This window comes from Parasteatoda tepidariorum, chromosome X2, assembly GCF_043381705.1.
Source record: "Parasteatoda tepidariorum isolate YZ-2023 chromosome X2, CAS_Ptep_4.0, whole genome shotgun sequence".
Classification (NCBI taxonomy): domain Eukaryota; kingdom Metazoa; phylum Arthropoda; class Arachnida; order Araneae; family Theridiidae; genus Parasteatoda; species Parasteatoda tepidariorum.
The window spans coordinates 42,755,381-42,778,163 of record NC_092215.1 but is presented as its reverse complement, the minus strand read 5'-3'; the positions used below and the strand labels follow the sequence as shown (position 1 = coordinate 42,778,163).

The window sequence follows — 22,783 nt, the reverse complement described above, 5'->3', positions numbered from 1 at the left end:
ATTTTCCTTGTTTATTTCTTAAATTTTAATAATTATTTGAGAAATTGATAGCAATACAAATTATAATTAGGAACAGAGAAACCTCTTGGAAGAGCGACCACTCTCCATTCCACAGTAAAATGGTCGTTCTTAAGAGATTACATCCATTGACTTCCTATTATTATCGAAGGTACATGATTCTTCGTAAACAATTTAAATTTCAGTCAGTATCATTTTCTTGGTGCAAAATACCACTTCTGTTAGCATCATGAAAAGAATAAAATCAATGAATAAAATTCTGTGCCTATACAAATTATCCTAACTGATATAATTATATGTAAAAACAAAATTACCAAATATTAATGATAAAGCTCTTTTAAATAAACAATTATGTTTTTTGTTAAAGTCTGCATTTAATTTTACATTTAAAAAATTAGTTAGCTTTAAAATGAGAAGAGGTTTGTTTATTTGAGATGCATGTTTTTTATAAAATAACTTTTTTTTTCTAATTTAACTTTCAATTTGAAAAGTAAATCATTGATGGCATCATCTTTGGTGCATCCTGACTACAACATGAGGTTGTATCGTCAAAAACAGCTCTCTTAACAACAGCCTCACACAAATATATTTTTTCGTGTTTCCTTATTTGACTTTTTCTGCATTTGGTGAAGATGTTATCCCGGTCGCTGGGAGAGGTTTTAATGGTCTCTCCTAAAGGTTTTATTCAACACAAAGTCTATGGAAAAGAAGTAGTCATAAACAGAGGTGGTCTTTCTTGGAGGTTTCACTGTATTATACAAACTTGTAACAATTTAGGATTAATCTTATTTTCTTTAATAATATGACATTTAAAAGACAAATGTACCTTTAGTATAAATGACAAAATATAATTATTTCTATATCAATTTTCCTTTTATCTTTCTTAATTTTAAATAAATGTTTGATAAATTGATTGTATTCAAATACCATAATTTTCAAATAAAAATAATATATACAGACCTATTTGTCTATTTTAATATATAGAGATAAATTTGCATTTCAGGACACACTTCAAAAATTAAATTTTTCAATTCTCTGCCTTTGGATTTTAAATACAAATTTATAAAAACAAACAAAAAAAGTTATAGATTATATGTATAAAAAATAAGAATATTTCTTTTCTGTAAGCGATCATTTTAGTAAAAAAATACTATTTTTGATCCGAGTAGAATATTAATATCTCCTTTGTTCAAAAAATTTAATAATGGTGCTATAATTGTTCTCTTTTAATTTTCAACCTTTCAAGAAAATAAATATTGTTTATCCTCTTGCAAAACTGAATATATATAAGAAAAAATGAACATAAAAATAGTTTCAAATATGTAATAGTATATTTTGGGTGGAAATATAGCATAAAACTTTCAAAGAAATAGTAAGATTTTTTTTTCTACTTTTAAGACACAAACAAAATAACAAATCTAGAAAATCATTGGCAAAAACTGAACTTAATAATAAAAAACTAGTTCACCAAGTAAAAAGGTGCTTTATTGAAAACTTAACCTTGAACACAGTGGGACAAGAGATGAAACTCCTATGTGACATGTGACGGGCAAAGAAAATCCAAACTTTAGTAAGAGATATGATTACTCCTGACTGTTATGACAAATTTATACTGCTTGCCCATACTGAGTACAAAGTTGAGAAAGCTTGACGTAAGTATTGCAGCCCATTCCTATTGATTTGCTAAAGCATTCTACTGACAGCAGTTGGAGTGGCGTCAAGCGCCCTTAACATTATCTCCCACATGTTCGATAGGATTAAAATTCAGTATGTTGATGAAACTGCTCTGGCTCAAAAAGATTCCATCTGGAGCAGGCTATTGTACCAATGTCCTTCTTCATGGCTGATCATAGATGACAACGCAAGTGTTCAGTGTGCCAAAAAAAACTTATCACTATGAATAACTTTAGATCTAATGATCGGATCTTTACGCTCTAGGACTACATTTTAATGGTTTGATCTGAAATATACTAACTAATAAGTGGAGACTATATTTTAAATTATGAGATCAAACACAAAAACGTACTTTCTTTAAATAAACATGCCGTTTTTTCAATGGATTTAGATTTCTGACCCCCAAAATAAAGGGAGTAGACGTAATTGGGGAAATATGATTCACATAGTTCAGTAAGAAGAGTGATCCAAATTTCAAACCCCTTAATGTTAATTTTAAGTTTTGTATATTTCGCCATATCTCGAGAACTTTTCAAGCGAATTCAAACATTTTTGCACACAATTATAAAATTCGTTCGTCCAAAGATAATTCTATGCAAAAATAAATTTTAGTAAATATTCATTATTTTGTATTTTGTTTATTAAAAGTGGAGAAATTTTTGTATAGCCATGTACACAATTTTTAATATAATTTTAAAGTATGAAGACTTACATGGAAAAATACAAAATGTTAGCTAAATCTGTGAAATAGTTCCAGAGAATTTTTTAGATATGATTTTTCTAAAATTCAATTTCTCAGAAGCTATTCAACTGATTTCGCTCGAGTTTTGTATTTCGTCATGTAAAATTTTGTACTTTAAACGATATAAAAAAAAATTTATATCTTTCAATTAAAAAATTTTCAGATTATTAAAAAAAATAATAAAAAACATTAAATACTTACTAAAATTTATTTTTTTTTGTGGAATTATCTTTGAAGAGACAAGTTTTACAGTTGTATGCAAAAAATTTTCAATTTGCTTAAAAACTTCTTGAGATATGGCAAAACACACAAAAAGTAAAATCAACATTAAGGGGTCCAAACTTTGAATTGCTTTTCTGATTAAACTATGGGGAGATATATTTCCCTGATTGCAGCTATATCTTATATTTTAGGAGTCAGAAATCTGAATCTGTTGCAAAAAAGGTATGTTTATTCAAAGAAAGTATGCTTTCGTGTCTGACTTTGTAACTTAAAATATTGTCTGCACTTATTAATTACCACATTTGAGGTCACCTTCTTCAACCATTGAGTCCTAGAACATGAAGATTCGATCATTTAATTAGCCATGAGACAAAAAAAACCTTTAAATTTACAAAAATAAACTATTTTGCCCAAGTATTATTTGATCACCACAATTAAGATACCCATGGGAGTTCTATTATGCATTAAAAATTAAAGTTCTTAACTCTAACACCTTTCAAAAAACAAAACCTCTAGGGCTTAAAGGTAATAAAAAGATATATATAGTAAATATAAAGTATAGTAAAAATACAGATAGTATAAATAATTAGCCATGATCAAAAAATAATATTTGATAATGAATAAACTTTTTCTAGCAAAAGCATCAATTAAATAACTATAAAAGGCAATAAGAAAATATAGAAGCGAGTAGAACCAATTTTAATTTTCTATTTACATTGTTTCTATTTCAACAATATTGTAAATAAAATAAAAATAGAATTATTAGCAAAGAGCATAATAATTAAAATTATAATGTCATAAAATAATAAATTGAAAAAATCTTCCTATCAAAATAAATATTCTATAAAATGAGAGCTTCAAATTTTATCTAACATATGTATCATGAACGAAAGGCAGGTTATAAAAAAATCTGAAATATTATAAATTTAATTTTCAAACAAGTAAAAGCTTTAAACAACCATCCAATGAATTAAAATATGAATATCGAATCTGGCAAATCACATAAATAATCAATGTATGAATTTCTAGTAAATAAGTTTGAAAAAGATGGCAATTTAAGTAGATATAACAGGAAAGCAAACAAATTGTATTCATTTTTGTATTACTATGATGCCACTGAAATATAAGAAAATAAAACAGGTGCACAAAAAAAAAAGTTCTCTGAAAGAAATTAATTCTTAGATTTATCACCTTAATAAATACCAGTTATTTCTATTTGTCAACAAGAATCTATATGTCAGGGCTAAANTTTGCTTGCGATCTCCGAGATCTGTGGACACAGTGACGTCATGAGGAGGGAAATCGTAGCTTCAGCTCTAAGAGCGGAGTGAACTAGCCCTTGTATTCTCTTTAGCCCTGTCTATATGTAATCATTATTCTTACATAAAATTTTGTAATTATTGCTAAAAATTATTCAAAAAGCACACAAAAAATTATTTACTATACTAAAAAAAACTTATTACCATCAATAAAAGAGTTTATTTCTTTTCTCAAACACAACTACATATAACAACTTGTTCTTACCATAATAATTTCTCTTGTTCAACTGAACTACAGTAAATGCAATTTATAAGATTTTAAATTTCATTTGAGCACCATATATTTGCTTTAGCATAGACCTTGTTCATCAAGGTTTTGAACAGGCTTAACACCTATTCTAACCAGATGTCACAAGGAATGAAAAGGCAAGGGAGCACAATGAGCTCCCCCAATGATTGGTGGTATTGTAGAGAAATGTAAAAGGATTCTTTTCATTTTATTCTCAGAATTTTCTATCATTGATAGACAGAGATTTGAATAAAACAATCGTGTGTTTAGCATTTTTGAAATAAAACATTTAATCCTCACAGTTAAGTGGTTGAAATAATTTATTCATCATTGTCATTAAATATATTACTTGCAATTAAACCTTTGCAAAAACGAACAAGGGGCTCAATTTTAGGATATAAATGAATTTTTTTGGAAAAATACCCATTTATAAAACTGGTGAAATTATATGAAAACCATATTGATTTATGACGACATTACATTGATTTATGAAGACATTGCAGTATTTCAATGGCAGTGTTAACTTTAACTACATTTTTTTCACTATTTCTGATTATTGGCATGAAGCACTACAAAATGTAAGAGTACAAGTTTCAAAATCTCTTACTTGAATGCAAGAATAAAAAAAGTTTATTCTTTTCTTTTTTCTTTTTTTTTTAGAAAATATGGTGAATCTGAAACAGATATGTTTCATATATATANAATGGCTACATATTGCATATATATATATATATGATAAATAATAATCCTTATTATTGACTTGAAGAATTGATAAAAATTTTTACATATTGAGCAGCATATTTTACAAGTTAAATATTTCAATATTACAAAGACTCTGTCTAGCAATCATAAAAGTCATTACCAGAGATCTCCCCAGAAATAAAAAAAAAGATAAGGTGTGTTAATAAAAAAGATAGCATTATTTCTTGAGGGTATTTAAAACTTTTTATGTCCAAGTATGAGAAAAAATACTCTTTCTCTTTTTCTTAATTCTAAGCTTATGAGCACACAGTGTCCCATAAAGAAATCTGGATATTAAAAATAATTAAAAGTAAGAAAACTGGTAACTAGATTTTTTTTACATTTAATTGTTAAAATATCAAAAAATGGTCTTCATATTGATTTATAAAGAAATTTAAATTAATTTTAATTTTATTTATATAAAAAAAATAGCAGGTTGTAAGAACATAAAAAGAATATTTTTCAACAATAAATTACTTTATATAAATACTAATGTTAAAAGTTGTAGTTTTAATAAGCCTCGGGTATGAATAAAATAGCAAAGAAAGTAAATTATAATAAAATTTTTACTTATTCATCCTTGTGTTTAAATTTATTGTTTTCATCTTATTTAACATTATTATCTACTTAATCAAGCAATGGCATTGCCAGCTTGCTTCGTTTTAAATGATATTGTTCTTCCTAAATGAGCCACACTTCAACTATTATGCATAAAAGCCATAATAGTCATTTTGCATTAAATGGTGCGAGAAACGATTGTCAACTATCAAATGTTATCTACGCAAATCATAGCTAATTATTGCACTTCTTATTGAACATTTTTCAAAGTGGTATTGTCATAGTTAACCTTTTCTCATGGGCTGTGACAACAGTTATCACAATGGTAGTTTAGGTCCTCTGAGGAACTAGTGACACTTTCAACCTACAAAAGGGGTAAGAAATCTTCTATACAGTTAAAAGAGAAAATACAGTTACAGTGAGGTGTGCTTTATTGCTTTAGGCACTATTCAAGGTCACACCTTCTTTAAGATAAGGGGGGAAATATTTCTTTACATTTCCCACCTACTTTTGAGCATCCAAAATTTTGTTCTTTCGGTTTTCATTTTTTTAGTCGGTTTTATTTTTAATAAATTTTCTTACATAGATAAATATTTAAAAAATTTTGAAGATTCAAATACTATATTATATTTTTAGTTTAATGCATGGCATTTTCACTTGTGCATAAATAATGTCAAAAAATTTTAATAGAAAATAATTTCTCAAAGTAAATTATTTTAACTTGAAATGAATATCAAAGTAAACTATTTAAAATAAACAAAATCAATCAATATTATTTTTTGGATTTCTCAGTTTTTGTTATAAAAATGTGATTTTACATAAAAACGTTATGCATTGATATATATGCTGCTCAAGAACTATAACATCATTTATAGTTCAGGTGATATAAACATTTGAATTATCGCATTTTTCTAAAATATACATTCTTAATACTAGTGTATTTTTTATTCTTTTGTAATTGAAATTATGTTTTTTATTTTATTTAGTTAATTTATTTTACTTTTATATATAACCATGATTTTATGCGGCTATTTTAGTGAATTTGTTTTTCTCATGCAATAGTATAGCTTGAACTCTAAGGTACTGTTTCTATAAAGTCTTATAAATAATGTCTTGTTGGTAAGGTAGTGAATATTAAAATTTTTAACTCTATTACATGAATAACTCTCTAGCATGAACATTATTAACTGTTTCTTTTATGATAGTGTATACCTAAAAAAAATTTCGTAAAGTTTTATTCAAAAGATTTTGTTTATTTTGTGCATTAATTTCCATTTTTAGTGGAGAACATAAAATACAAAATACATTGAAAAGAGGAAAAAAAATTTAAATTTGCTTTAGTTTTCTTTAATGAACAATGAGCTTACATTTAATCTTTTTTCGTATTAGCAATAATTTAAACCCCTTCTATTATAGCTTTGACATATTGCGAAACAATGATGAAGTTACATTTTAGAAAATTTTAAATTTTTTTAAAAATAAAATGATGGTTAACCCCTTAACGGTCAGATAATTTTCAAAAAACGGTCATAAAAGTGCCTATTTTTTATACACATATTTGATTAGTGTTACCATTTAGTTCAAAATAAACTAACTATCTACAATTACCTTAAAAATATACTGTTACTGTCATCTGGTGTGTAAAATGCGAAATAAAATGCTTCCTTATTGGCGCATTACTACTGAACACTCCAGTCAGGGAATATCACGTGAGCGAAAAATAGAGGGCGAAACCTCTCCCCATCATTTTCACAGGAATTTTGATAGAAAATAAATTTCAATTTTCTAAGAAATTTCCTAAAATTCAAAATAATTTTACTGGAATAAATCAAATAGTTATTAAAGGTAGTAATAATTATAATTATTAAAAAATAAATATTATTTTTTCAATTATGATTTAATAAGTATTTTTTTTTTTTGGTTAAAATAGTTGCTAATATAACAGAAGGAAAAAAAATTTTTTTCCTTATTTATTTTAGCCTTTATCGTAAATATATTTATGAACATTAAAAATTTATTTTTAATTTGAATTTAGTATAGCAAAACTTGAAACAACAGGAAAGAAAAATTTTATTATTTAAAAGTAACATGCATTAAAATTTAATTACTTAAATTTAATTATAAAATTTGGAACAGGCAAGTTGTTTGCAATGAAGGTATGTGGAATATTTTTTTCCCTCTTTTTTCTTTCTTTTAATGCTGAATCTAATGTAACAACCCAAGGTGATTTTTTTTGCTTTACGAGTTTTACAAAGGCACAGGAAACCTCCTGGTGGCCCTAACTTTGATGGTCTAAGAATTTGCAAGCAAAGTTAAGAAAAACAGTAAGAGGATAAAATCGTTTAATGTGCATTACCAACTTTGTTTTTACGATCAGCAATTCCCTTTCATTTTTCCCTCCTCCAGTGGCAAAAAGAACCCCTCAGAAGATCTCCATGTCTTTTTTTCGAGCTCACGTGAAAAGGTTAACAAAGTGTATAATTAGTAAAAAGTAAACAAAAGAGTTTTAATATCCCCAGGACTTGGATATATCTGTTTAAGATAATCGGGTCTTTTATATATAAATATATACACATATTTGAATTATTCATGTGTAGTGTTCAAAATTATTTTAAAACAAAATGATTAACTAAATATTGAAGCATACAAATACATCTTGTTAATAGAAAAAACATCAATAATGCTGCATTACCTAATGATATATACTCATATAACAGTGCATGCAACTCATATAACAATGCTGGATTACCTAATGAGAAGTTGGTGGAGGAAAGAACTATGGATAAACAGATAATTAATGGTAATGAATGTTCAGATAGAGGATCCAGTTGTGTGGGGGAAAGTACTAGATTTGATGCTTAACCTGATTATACATTTTCTTTCAAGTTTTATCGAGCAATCTACATAATTTAAATACAAAACCTATCTCATGTAAAGAAATGGATAAAAATCAACAACACTAAAAAAGTTTAAAAGAGAGCAAACTAGTTTGTAAATGTTATTAGTATTATACTGCTGTACAGTTGAAAAACCAAAGTAAGAGACAAAAAATTCGAAATTGAGAATTTTATATATTTGGCATCATTGAATGGCTACATATTGCAAAAAAATTATTATTCAAAAAACAGCTTTTTACCAGTTTTCTGAAATTCTGCTCCAGCGTAACTTTGACTAAATCTTTAATTTGCAAACAGATAAAGCCTAACTCCAAATCACAATTGAAAAAACGTAGCATAGCTATCTTTTCGAGGAGTAGAAAAATGGACTTAGTTGAATTTTGCATTGCAAGTAACTGACTGATGGGAAAGAATAGCCTGGCAACCCTTATACTTACGTTGTTATTTTAATTCGTCGCTTCATTTCTTTAGCAGGTTGCATATATTTTTATATAGAAATAAAATTTATTTCAAATGCATCGCGAATTAAATAATTTTATACTATATGAGAATTTGCGAAAACTTCATCAAGATTACAGAGCATCGTTTTAGACAGTGCTCCGACGAAAAACGTATGATTTTTTTTTATATAAATGTTACAAATATGTTTATTAATAATAACCAACTATTATTAATAATAAAAAGTTCTTTGGAAAATGTCTTGAAGCTATGCACATTAATCACACTAAGTGGTTATTATTAATAACTCCCATTGCAGTTTGGTAGGTGTAATTAATTAGGCATAATTAGGGCTGCAAGTTTGTCGCGGGAAAAAAGATCCCAAATTCGCGGAAAAATCGCGGGAAATTTTGAAAATTACACAAATTCTAAACATAAAAATTTTTTTTATATAAATGATGCAAAAGACAGAAATTGCGCAAATAATAAAAAAAGCTTAAAAATACACAACAAAAGTATTTCTTTGAATTTCAAGCAATTTTAATATTTTTATTTAAATGAACAGAATTTCGGTACAAAGTATTGTACATTGTCAGATTATTCTCATTTATCCTTCGTCTTTCATCACTTAATACATTTTTACGTTTTGAAAACGATCTTTCTGCATCAGCGCTGTTTTTAGGCACCGACAAACTTCGAATTGCCAATTTTGTAGCGTTTGGTCTTTGATTTCCAAAACTCAATCAATTTTCCTTCACCATCGCTCAATTCCTTGACCGTTGCTTTGTAAGAAGTAATTGCTGTGAAAACTCAAACATTCAAACTACTAGTTACAAGTCCCTACTAACTACTAGTCCCCCCCTTCATCTAAGAAACTGATCCATATTTAAGAAATCACAAGAAGCTGCCTAAGAAAAATTAACTGGATATGTAGATAGGCAGTAGAAATTTCATTGCCCAGTACAATAGCATGTATAACAATTTTTCTGTCAAAGATTTCATTTATAACATTTTCCTTTTTTTGTGATTCCAATTTCTTTTGTACTCTTACTGACTTCAGGAAGGTAATTACCCTCCTGAAGTGTAGAAAGACCACCTTAGTTGATAAGATTGTGATTATCTCTTATCTCTGAACTATTTTCATGTTATTTTGCTATTGATTCACTCCCCTAAATATCTCATCAATTTTACATGTTCAATTTAAGGTTCAGGAAAATAAAAAATTCTGTTTAATAAAAATAATAAATAAAAAATGAAAAAAAAAAATCAAATTTTAAGCACTATTCCCGCAAGTCAAGACATATGGAGAAATTCGCGGATTTTAGGGAAAAAGATGAAAATTTCGCGGAAATTCGCGCTGCGACAAACCTGTAGCCCTGGGCATAATTTATTGAAATTTCAACTCAAACATACAGGGAATCTGCGATATTTTAGATTTTCTAATTCATGACTTTCCTTGACTTAACGAAGTTACTATTTTTTCCGACAAAAATATAACAATAAATTTAACCCACTGGCGGTTAAGGAAATGGGCAAAATTGGGAGAATGTTTCTCCCCTATACACAGTTCCCCTATCAGTTAACATGGGAAAACCGGTTTTGCTAAGCAGAGAAGACTGCAGGTTAAAATGCGACTTTTTACGTGCAGAACCGTCAGTGGGTTAAAGAAGCATTATAATAACATTCATTGAAATGATAGGTATAACTAAAACTGTTATACTCTGCACCTTCATATTTATAGATTTTAAATTTAAAAACAGAGTAAAGAAAGAGTTGAAGCAATAAAATAGCTGAAAAAAATATAAAAGCAAATAATTTTTTTCTGCAGAATTATATTCTAAAGATACTTATTTTGTTCATCGGAAAGGAAAGAAATACTCCTGATTTTTCTGTTCTCATTTCAGAATAAAAAAATTAACCAATGACTGACTTGCTTCAGCTAAAATTTTATATTGATAAAATAAAAGTCTACAAAATTCTGAAAGCATGGAAGTTTAAAAGATAATTCGCTCTAGAAATCATGTTTTTTCTTTCATTTTTTGAAAGAACACCAGAATTTTGAAAGAACAGGATAAAAACATTTTATATTTTAATCAAATATAACTGTGAGTGGGGATTTTGTTACAAATTCAGATATTTGGAACGCCTAGAAATCGGGGGGAGGGGGTAAATTCCATATTAAAAATTAGATTTTTCGGCGACCTAAATCCATGACTTTTCATGATTTCTTTTTTAAAAAATAGTTAAAATCATGACATTTCATGACAAATTTTGTTCAATACCGAAATTCATGACTTTCCAGGTGCCAATATTATAAATATAATTGAAATTTCTTTAACCATAATTCCATTTATCTCTTTTTTATTTATCTCTGATAACATAAAGATAAAAATTTTAAAAATATAAATAAAAAAAAGCAATGCAAATAATGAAAATAAATACAAGAAACATATTTAAAAAATCTTGAACATAAATAAATGAAAAACACAAAAAAATAATCACCGCGTTGCAATAACCAAGTGAAACACATGTGAGTTACGTTGATTTTAAATTTGTAATAAACTGCGCTGAAGTAAAATCATGATAACTCCTTATTCGTTTAAAACTATTTTTGTATAACAGATTATTCAATTTTTTTCGCAATATAATTAATGTAACATTAAGGTAGGTGAATAACAAATTTGAAATATTTTGAATCGATATCATTGAAATAGCTGGAAAAATAGCTGTTAATCACTTTTCTTGAAATCTTTCTTGTAACACTTATGTTGTTTTTTTCAATTGCACAGCAGTCTAGTAGTTAATTAGTTTCTTACTGAAGTTATTAATCATTTTACATATTTTAATTAGTGTGAAAGAAAGTTTAGTAAGCATTATTTTAATTAATTTTTCATTGCGTGACTGGGCTTTTAAATCTTTATCAGTGGGCTTTTTTTTTTTAAGTTTGTTCACCCGAACTTTTTTTCATCATAATTATTTAGCATTTTTGTCATCTTATATTTTATCTTCACATAACAGTCTTAAAAGGAGTTTAAAGATACATTAAATAAAATAAGCTAAAGAGTATAAAAGTGATTAACAAAAAAAGATTTGTTTGATTGTATTATTCTACTCTTAACAATTATAAAGACACGGTAAGTGCTCTAAGTTAAATACGCATTTAATGATACTAAAGTCATTTGATTGTATATATGATTAAAGCTAGCAGTACATTTTCAAATGAATGACTTCTCAACAATACGAAAACTGGTTTCACCTTACTTTAAAAACCTAGGCAACAATGGAATTTTAAAATGATTTACAGTAACACGCTTTCGATGTTTCAAAATTGCATAGTTAGTCAAAACATAGTTAGTCAAAATTGCATAGTAGTTTTGTTTTCCTTCAACACATTATAAGGCAGCTAATTTTAAAATCCTGAAGGATTTTGGACAAAAAAACATATTTTTTTTCAATATACATAATATTGATGCATTTTGCTGTAAGCATTCTGTCAAAAACATAATTATAACATCTGAGAAATATGGAATTGCAGAAAATTTTGTGTTAAGTACTCTGTGCCAATATGTCTTACACAGTGTGCACATTAAATGATTTTAAGTGAGATTTTGTAATAGTTAAGGTTTTTTAAGATAAAAAGGCAGGCAGAACAAGTTACCCTTTTCAAAATGCCTAGGAAGAACTCTGGTCTTTACATCAATATCATAACATAATAAAGCACAAATAAATTTAAAGCAGTTAAAAGCTTCATGCAAAACTAATGAATAAATCTATCACATGCTTTTTAATAATGAAAATGTTCTGAAATTGAAGTATAATCTGCATTACATATTAGTAACTCTTTATATTTCATAACAAACTAAAGCTTTTTATTCCTTTCAATCTTTCCATTAGACAAGTTTTGCTAACTTTTCTTCAAGTAACATAGTTTTTTATCATATTAAAGGAAAGAACCTTTTACAACTCTGTATTAAAAAGTTTTGTTCTATTGTTTACACATTCATCTTCTGAACCTCATTGGAGTCACAAGTCATTGAGATTCAATAACTCCATGGAAACTGAGCAATCTAATCATGTCAAAAGTTCAAATTAAAATTGCATAGATAAACACTCATTAATATATCCAACTTACTGGTACCCATTGTAAAACTGTACTAATGTTGTCTATTGCTTTTTCTAGTGTATGAATAGTTTCTTCAATGTCATTATTTACTATCGTCAAGTCAAAATAATGTCCATAGGCTTGTTGAAGAAGGTCACTTTCTTTAGCCAATCGCTCTAAGCTGCCATCAGTCTACGAAATGATAACACATAAATTTAAATATAACTACAGAAATTAAATTTAAAGCTTAAAAAAAGCATGCTATTAATTTTAGCACACATTCAACCTTTCCCAACCTTCTACAAAATCAGTTTCTCCCAATTATTTTAGATTCATTTGACAAGAAAAGGATGTCCAAACCCTTCTCTTTTCGAATAGAGTTAAGAGTATATGAAAGTTAGCTGAATAAAGAGTACCAATGATGAAAAATACAAGTTAGAGAAGCACGAATCTGAAGAAAAAGCCTTAAATATTTTTACAGTCAGAATGAAAATAAGAAATTTCAAACTTTCAACTGAAGATCAACTACAATACAAAGTCCTATGCTTAGATATTGGTTTTTCAGAAACTATTTTCTAGACACATTTTAACAAATCTCTTTCTTCCTTTTAACAAAATCAGTAATAACTTTATACATACAAACTTTTTACATAAAAATCTGTTTTAAAATCTTATGCATAGAAAAAACTTTTTTATTTTCTATGGTCAACAGGCTTTGTTTTTGCTTAAATTAGCTGTAACACCTGAACATAATGAAAATTAATATTATTATTGAAAATAGAAATTTTGAATTGTGTACTTCAATTACCACTTTCTATTATGCTCAATTTGCACATAGTGGTTATTGATCTCTTTCCTGTGGGACTTCCATATTGCTTTAAAAAAAACACAATTTTTTCTATACTATATTCTTATATGTCAATAATTTATCAGAAATCCATGCAATTTTTTTAATAGTTTCATGGGCAGTTATTGCTATGTATTTCCGCATGGTTTTCATAATCCCCTTATTTTCGATAATGCTCACAAGTTTAAAACCGATTATCAAATATTCCCTTTTTAATGTACTTTATTTGTGATGATTTTATCAAAAAAGAAAGTTATTTTGAATCTTTTTTTTTGGCACTTTTGAAGTTGAATAATCACTTTTTAATGTGCCTTATTTGGGATGATTTCATTACAAATACAAGTTATATTTTTATTGGTTTTTTGGCAGTTATTGCTGTTTTTCATATGGCTTTAAAAATCCTGATATTTTTTATATAATATTATAATAACACAAGAGAGCTTTTAATATGGCATTTAAATAATTATTATAAGGCAACCTTTATTTGAGCTGATTTCATTGTAAATCCAAATGGTTTCAGGATAAAAAAAAATTTTGACAATTAGCATCATACATTTCTACATTGTATTTAAATCCCAATATTTTAATACATCACATAAAATTTAAAAAGTGGAATAATGTATTTTAACTGTTTACACTGTTAATGTATTTTAACTGTTTACTGTTTGAAAATGGCTTTTAACAACAAGAAATAAATAAAACCTCTATAATTTGCTAAACATAAATGTTCTACAGTTCAAATATATTTCCAACTAAATGTTAAATTTTATTAACTGTATTAATAGGTTTTTTTTAATTTAAATAATTTTAAACTCAATAAAATTTCTTCAGTTAAAGTATTCAGTTTGCATTTATGTTAATTGATTTTTTTTTACTTTGTGAACATTTAAGTTTTTATTTTTAGAATTTGATTTATAACTAACTTTTTCATGAGATAGGATTAAAGAAATATTACATTTTACTAATGCTTAGATATATTTTGATAAAAGAAATGAAAAGTTGTAAATGAATTCTATAATTTAAAAGTATTAAATTTTATACAAATATAATATTGAGTAGAACCATAATAAAAATTGCCATAATTACTGTCAACAAGTCAAATAGTTTACCAATTGACAGTTTATATGAACCCTGATGAGAAGAGATCGCCTGCATAACCTGTGTCCTTGGAAAAATGACACACACTGCTTTGGTCCAAGTTTCAGGTAAGTGGGATGTGCATATTCACCTGTATACTATCAAGCAGTTAAAAAATCAACGCAAGGGATATAAAATTCAAAGTTGAGATTTTTATATATTTAACATCTTATCATCTTAACATATTGCAAAAAAAAAATCTCAAAAATAATTTTAATTTTATCAGTTTTTTGGTTTTTCATTTTTATCAGTTTTTTGGTTTTCCATTTTAACGTTCATAGTATTAGCAATAGAAGGAGAAAAGTTGTCAAGCCACTTTTCTCGGAACCAATTATGAAGCACTTACGTTATTTCAATTGCATAGCAAAATACCTGAACTAGCTAGTCACAAATGTTATCTGTTGGCTAAAGTCACTCACTGGTTTCAATGATACAGAATAAATGATACTAGAAAGAATTCAAAATCAAAATGTTACATCTGTTCATAGGATTAAGGTTCGCAAAGATGGTAAAATCATCCCAACATTAAACTTTTGCACCAAACGCGAAAAAATAAGTCCTAAAGCTAATAGGACAGCAACTGCTTCCACAGTAAAAACAGATCGAATTATAGGAATGCCGTAGCTGTAAGTAAGATCAGCCACAATAATCCCACAACCAACATGTCTCGGGAAAGATCCATCTGCAAAAACTGTTTATATTGTATATACTGATGATGATGAGAAGTGAATAGCTATTGTAAAATACTAGGTGAAACATTAAATTTACTGTATGACACAAATGAACAACCAAGATGATCTGATGAAATAGTCCATGGATGGTTGAAAAAATAATTTACAGACTGCGATAGTAAATCACAAAAATTGAATGATTGATCGCACAGGAGAGTTAAAAATTGGGAGATATAAGGGTCGTGTAGTCCTCGTAAGCTTAGTGGAATAATCTCACGAAGTGGACGCGAGGAAGATGACTGTTACAATTTAGGGTTGGGAAAATTAAAAAAAAGATTTAGTTAATTAATTTTTTCGTTACGAGGTTGTGCAAAAAATAAAAAAACAAATTAATTATGGCACGTGACTACTCCTATAGTGGAAAAGCACTTAAAAATTGCAATACTATCACCAGACAGCAAAAGGCACCCACGGGTGGGTGGAAGAAAGAACGCTATGATACAATTAAACAAAACTCCGTCTCTCAAAGAGAGGAGGGTGTAAAAAATGAAAAAACCCTGTTAAGGGATCGTAGAGTATTGATATGGAAATTAATTCGAATGCCCCCGCTCAAAAAAATGGGCGATATTTATATAAAAGGTTGAAGTAAAAGTACCTAAAATGCCGCAGATTCGTGGCTGAAAAGGGACTTGAAGTGAACAGATGAACTGCCAAAAATCAAATCACAATTATACACAAACTGTGACTATAACTGATCATCCTCCATGTGCTCACATCAAAGGCTGCCGAAGGTCACAGGCATGAAGGTCGACAGACAGTGAGGCATCACAGGAGAGGGGTCAGGGTTCGGCCTAATTTTTAGGTCATAATCCCAACAGAAAATTGAGATTAAGTAACACAATGTCACAATGACATGACACGAAAGTAAAATTTCAGAGCTGCATGCGGTATAATATATGTACATATATATGTCATATCATATATGTATTCATGTGATCATATATGTATGATTCCTCTTTTGATAATTTTTTATTAAACAGGATATTTATTTTTTTCAATTTAAACCAAATCAGATGCTTATAAATATCACTGAAATATATTTTCTCTAAAGAAAATGTTTTTCGCAGAAAATAAAAACAAACTGACAAAAGATATAACATGCAAACTGAATTTTAAATTCCAGAAAATTTAAATGAATTCTGAATAACATGAAAAATACTTAATTAGAGGGATGAGTTTATTGCCCAAACGTACCAAATAAATAAAACTCATTACAGGTTCAAAATATAAGAATTGGTTTCTAAAAAAATTCAATCTAATTGTACTTACATCTCTAATATTTGTTAAAGTGGGTGCAGCTATGAACACAACGAAGGGTGCATACTCAGCAGTCCTTAGAATTTTCAAGGCCTAAAAAATGTAATGAATTATAAAAACAAATTTAAAGAAAAGCTTAACATTAATAGTTGTAGTACAACCAACACTGCAAAATTAGCATAGGCAGAAAAATATTTCTTTACATAAAAATTCGACAATAATCATTCTTAATTTCCATTTTTCTATTCATCATTAAACATTATGATGAATAAATACTTTATAATTTTACCACTAATTTAATGTAACCAGTTTTAATTAGTATTGTTGGCAGTTGTTAGTCAGGAAGTTGTATAAGATAGGTATCTACAATAAAAGTCTGACTACCCAGAATTTAACTACTCATAGATTTTTTTAACACAAATAGATTTTTTTAAACTAAAATAATTATTTTTTATAAAAATCAGCCTGATGGAAAAGAAATTCCTTTACAAAACACGTTTTAGCTAAAACGAAATGCTGTGCCATACACCACAATGGCAGAAGATTATTGATCTATCTTAAGTTTTAAAATAAAAAAATCCGTCTTACTTGTGCAGATTATTCTTCAATTTGGATTTAAATAAATTGGGAATAAAAGATTGCAAGGTGAAAGTAAAGACCAAACAAAAAGGTAAGGATTTTACTATCTTAATTTGTAAAAAAGGAATAATTACCACCACCACCCCTTTAATTTGAAAAAAAAACACTAATTTATAAATAGCTGATAGTACATCTTCTAAAAATGAAATAGGCAAAACAAGCTGAGCCTATCGCAATTCGTCAGAGTAACATTTGCACTTTCTTTTCATTTTGTAAACAGTTTTAAAAGCTGCAGTGGAGCATCTTGACGAAATGTGAACCAAAACTTTAGTGTGCAGAAACATTTTCATAAGAATAACACTAAAATATTTTTATATATTATTTCAGAATAAGCAGAATATTTAGATAGAATACAGTGTATTGTCTAAAATCATAATTTTAGCAGTGGAGTGTAATGAAATTGTTTCATTTTAATTTCCAACATAATGACTTGCAACAAGCACGCACTGTAGAGATGACCTCCTTTCTATTTATAAAATAATTTGTCTATAGTTACAATGATTGAAAACAAGAGAGGCTTTTAATAAGCTTAATATTATTCATCTTAAATCATCCTTGTGTAACAAAAGGAAAACATGAAAATCATCCAAGACTAACTAAAACTAAAGATTCAATTGGATTTTAAAGGGTTGCCCAAATGAAAAATGGACATGTGTGATAGCATTATAAATAATAACAGTATGATAGCACTAGCACAACTCAGTGTTATAAAGGAAGCCAAAAAGAGTGCACTATAGAAGGTGTATAACTATTTAAAAAGCATTAGAGAGAATTTAATATTAATGTAAATTCAATCAGTAAAGATACATAATTGAAATCTAATTAATTCTAGAACTTTTGTAATAACGTTTTTAAAATCTTACTAGGATTCTTTTCTTTTATCTTTTGGATTTTTTATGAATGTGAATAAAGAACAAAGTGAAAGCTTAATACATTTATTTATACTTTAAAGAGTACTAATTGAATGCAGTTTTTCAAACAATAATTATGTCCATAATACCTTACAAATTCTAAATTTTAAAACCAACTTCAAAATTACATTTTTGAATTTCTAAATTCATACATAAATAATATAATCTGACTATAGCTTTTTAAATTAAAGCTGTGATATTTTGTTATAGTGAATTATTTTTTTTAATGAATTATTAAGCTTCTATACACATAAATAAAAATAAATTTTATGTATAATAAGTTCGTAAAGTATCCCTCAGAAAAAACCAATTCAGATCTGAAACAAAAAAAATGCATATTTTTTTTACAAGAAATCAAAAATATAATGAGCCTTAAAAAAATTATGCTACCATTAAGATAAATTTTTTAATGAGTTGATGCCAGCCTCTACACTTCTGAGCGGAAGATTATTTTCCAGTGGTGGTAGACAAAAAGTAAAAACTTTTTAAAAAGTTGCTAATATCGTTCAGGATGTTCATGATCCATATGCACTGGTATCCAAATTTAAACATAATTTTACACATAAGTCTAGTGCTAAACTTTTGGTCATCAGTCTATGTTTACCATGTCATTTTTTGGACTTATTTATGTACTGTAGTTGTAAAAATTCTTTCAAATTAAATTTATTAAAACAAGAATTAAATATTAATACACACAAGTTGCTACCACTGGGAAAAAAATTCACAAAAAGTTAGAATCAATGATATTGTATTATGTGCGAAAGTTTTTCTTTTTCCCAAAATACTAAATTAAAATCACCTGATATTTGATGTGTTTCAGATTGTCTAAATATTGCTTATTTTAACATTTTAAAAAAAGAAAGAGCTTGGCAAAAACTTCTATTTATATTTAACTCAAATTGACACAGCTAATGTACAGTAACAGATAATCCCTTAAATGGCAATAGTTAACATATTTATTTCACAAAAGAAAAAAAATTTGTATTAAAAACCAATTTTACACAAACTTAAATCAGTATAAAAAGAAATTTTCAAATTTTAGTAGCATATTTATGGAAGCTAATTTACAAGAGTCTAAAAAATATATTGATGTACTTTGATAATTTTAACATACTGCTTTTTTTTAAAACAAAACGTTACAACTTACAACTGATGATACAAAAAAAATTCTTCTCTATTTTTTCATTGAATAATATGAAACAACTCACACTGTAAAATCGAAATTCATTAAATTTATAAAATTGTCTATGCACCTGAGGCTCCACATCTAAAATAGCAATTTTGCCATCTTTGTGAATCTTGCGTATAGTTTCCAGCTTTGTTCCGTACATAGCTTCTTCATGTGTACCATATTCTAAATACTCGTTGGCATGGATATCAGACATCATTTCGTCTTGTGTTACAAAATAGTAATTTCGTCCATTTTCTTCTGTAGGTCGAGGCAAACGTGTAGTATCTGTAAAGAAATTTAGGTTACTAATTCAAAATGGAAAGGATGCACGTATACCACCATGCAGTATAAAAAAATAACCATTGTCATATGAAACAAATTACATTTGTAAGCATATTTGAAAGTTTGTTAATTAATAGTTAAGTGATGACACAAATATGATATGCAGTTAAAACAGTTGCATGCAACCAGTTCAAAATTATCTTCATAGGTAGATGAGTCAACATCGATCCGATGTTTCATAGCAGGCCAAGAGGAATAAAACATGCCCAACAACACGTGAACACAAACACATTTAATATGGAACACATATATAGAAACAAAGACAATAAAAACACAGATAATAATCTGAGCTTTTCCTTCTCGGAAGTCAGTAAGCCATTTGTTGGTTAAAGGTTAATGCAGATCAATCCAACTAAATACATGTACACTTTCAGCTCTATATGCACATTCAGCACTCTCCACATAAACCTTGATAATACAAACTAAAATGTAGACACTAAAATTTTTGCAGCACCAGAAATTCATTATTGTAATTAAAGTATGAATATATTTTGACAATATAATCGAAATAACAACAGCACTGACATTTTAAAAGTTGCAAAACATGTATTTGCTTCAAATAATGTCATTATATTTCTCTTTCATTTGATTTTCTGTTACATCTTTAGATGCCTTGGTTTCTTTTTATTCTTCCTGGTTATTACATACTGAAACAATATTAGACTGAGTAGCTCCAAAGAGCAGGGCACATCAACCAGAGGTCTATTGTACCCAAACCCTGAATCATGATTGGCAAGAAAGCCCTATAGCTGAAATAAAATTCAGCAAACACCTTACAGGAACATCCTGCAGTTCTTAGGTTTAAATGCAATGCTGTCCCAAATGCTCAAATCTTTGAACAGAATAGACCTCACAATCACAAAGTATAGGTCGTGATGCCTCTACTTCAAGATGACAACCTAGACAAAGAGAATTAGATTCAATTCCCATTATATATAGGTGTCTCCTGAGGATGCAGTGTCTAGTAAGAAGACCAATGATCTTCCTCAAACTGTTTCTATAAAGCTTTAAAAGCTCTTTTTGACATACACTAGGACAGTCACGATTCAGCTCCTTAGCTTGTTTCTGACCGTCAGCGATGCGCCATTGCTTATGGGCAATTTTGCCATACAGCTTAAATATAGACGCCCTAAAAGAGGTGGAAGAAATTCCCAATGCAAGTCCAGGGCCCCAAAAAATTGCACTAGAGCCAGCTCGTGATGCTTCATCAGCTAGCTCATTTCCAAGAATACCCATACGTCCAGGTACCCGAAGCAGATATACCCTGTTATGAGTAGATAGGTCACAAAGGATCGAAAGACATTCCCACACTAGCAAAGAGGTGAATTTGTACTTTGACAGTGATAGGAGAGCAGGCAGACAGCCATAACAGATGTGGATAGTCATATTTTGATATCCCCTGTCTAAGCATATCTTACAGCACAAGATAATGGTATAGACCTCAACCTGAAAAACAGTGGCATAACTTCCCAAGGGAAAGTGAAGTTTGGTACCATCATTGGAGCAATAATTTCCTGCTCCTCATTTGAGACCAAGCCTTGAACCATCAGTGTACCATATTAGACATTTGCCTTTAAGCCACCGAAGAGAATTAAACCATTAATCTCTAGTAGGAAAATGGATTTTGAAAGGCTTTTGAAAAACATATCTTAGTGACAAATAATCACTAGGCATAATAAAAGAGGGTATATCCATCACTTGTGAAATAAGATAACCCCATAACAAGTGTTTGGAATTCTCTTTTCATAAGCCAAGGTACATAAGACGCTTCATGCCTGTCTGAGCTTCAACTTCAATACGTAAGTTCAATGGAAGAAGCCCAAGTAAGCTCACAAGAGCAGCTGTGGGAGTGGTCCTAAGACAGCCTGACAAGGCTACCATTCTTTGTAGTCTGGCGGAGCTCAATCTAGTCCTCGACCACCAGACGATTGTGTCACATGCGATAATAGGACTATTTTGGGGGATAATCCCCAGGTTCTACCAATAGCATTTCTGCAAGACTAGAAAATCTTCCTGGCCCTGCTGATACAGTATTCTAGGTGATAACCCCAATTAAGTTTGGAGTCAAAATAAACCTCGAAAAAATTGACTTTCTCCGTGAGTTCCAATTTATAGTCTAGGTATATATTACTTAGATCAAGATGCTTTTTTCTTGTGAAGGCTACAAAACTTATCTTGGACAGGCTGACAGATAAGCCAGAGTCAGAGTACCATCCAGCTACTTCTAGAAGTGCATTATTCATGATATCACAGACTGTTTTGCCATGCTTGCCTTTGCCAACAATAACTCCGTGATCAGCATACCCGACACAGGGAATGCCAAGATCAGTTAACCGAACTAACAAAGAGTCCATAACCATACACCATAGATAGGGGACAAAACCCCTCCCTAAGGACATCCTGAGGTTGCATGCACTCTCATGCTTGTACCCAGTAAAGAGGAACAAACATACCTGGGGGATAGCAAATTAGCTATCCACCTGGTGATTATTGTCTGCAGTAACTACTTCCTCATAAATAGGAGTCAGTTTCGCTGGGATTCCTTAAATTAGAAAATTCTTTTTATTTTATTTTATGAAGATATTCTTATTTGTACACACATCTTGCATATCTACTTCGTCATGAATGAATAATTCAGGCAATTTATTTTCAACTATCATAATTTCTTTCTTATTTAGTTTTTAAGAAATTATTTATAAAATTGAAGAAAATTTTTTTTGAAATGGTATTCAAAAAAGCAATTTAAAATCTTTTGAAATCAGGACAAAATTTTCTGGGTGACCAAAAATTTCAAAAAGCAATTTTCAA

General features: G+C 28.6%; 1 protein-coding gene across 2 annotated transcripts in view; it reads right to left on the bottom strand.

Moving 5' to 3' along the window:
* Nucleotides 1-10,712: 10,712 nt before the first annotated feature.
* LOC107442297 (peripheral plasma membrane protein CASK) overlaps nt 10,713-22,783 on the bottom strand; it is a 138,669-nt gene continuing 126,598 nt past the window's right edge. For both annotated transcript variants that reach the window (XM_071188090.1, XM_071188091.1), the window contains 3 exons: nt 19,716-19,918; nt 16,925-17,005; nt 10,713-13,132 (listed from right to left, as the gene is read on the bottom strand). In XM_071188090.1, the coding sequence (XP_071044191.1) occupies nt 12,953-13,132; nt 16,925-17,005; nt 19,716-19,918 (464 nt within the window). In that variant the 3' untranslated portion in view covers nt 10,713-12,952. The remainder of the gene's footprint in view (nt 13,133-16,924; nt 17,006-19,715; nt 19,919-22,783) is intronic.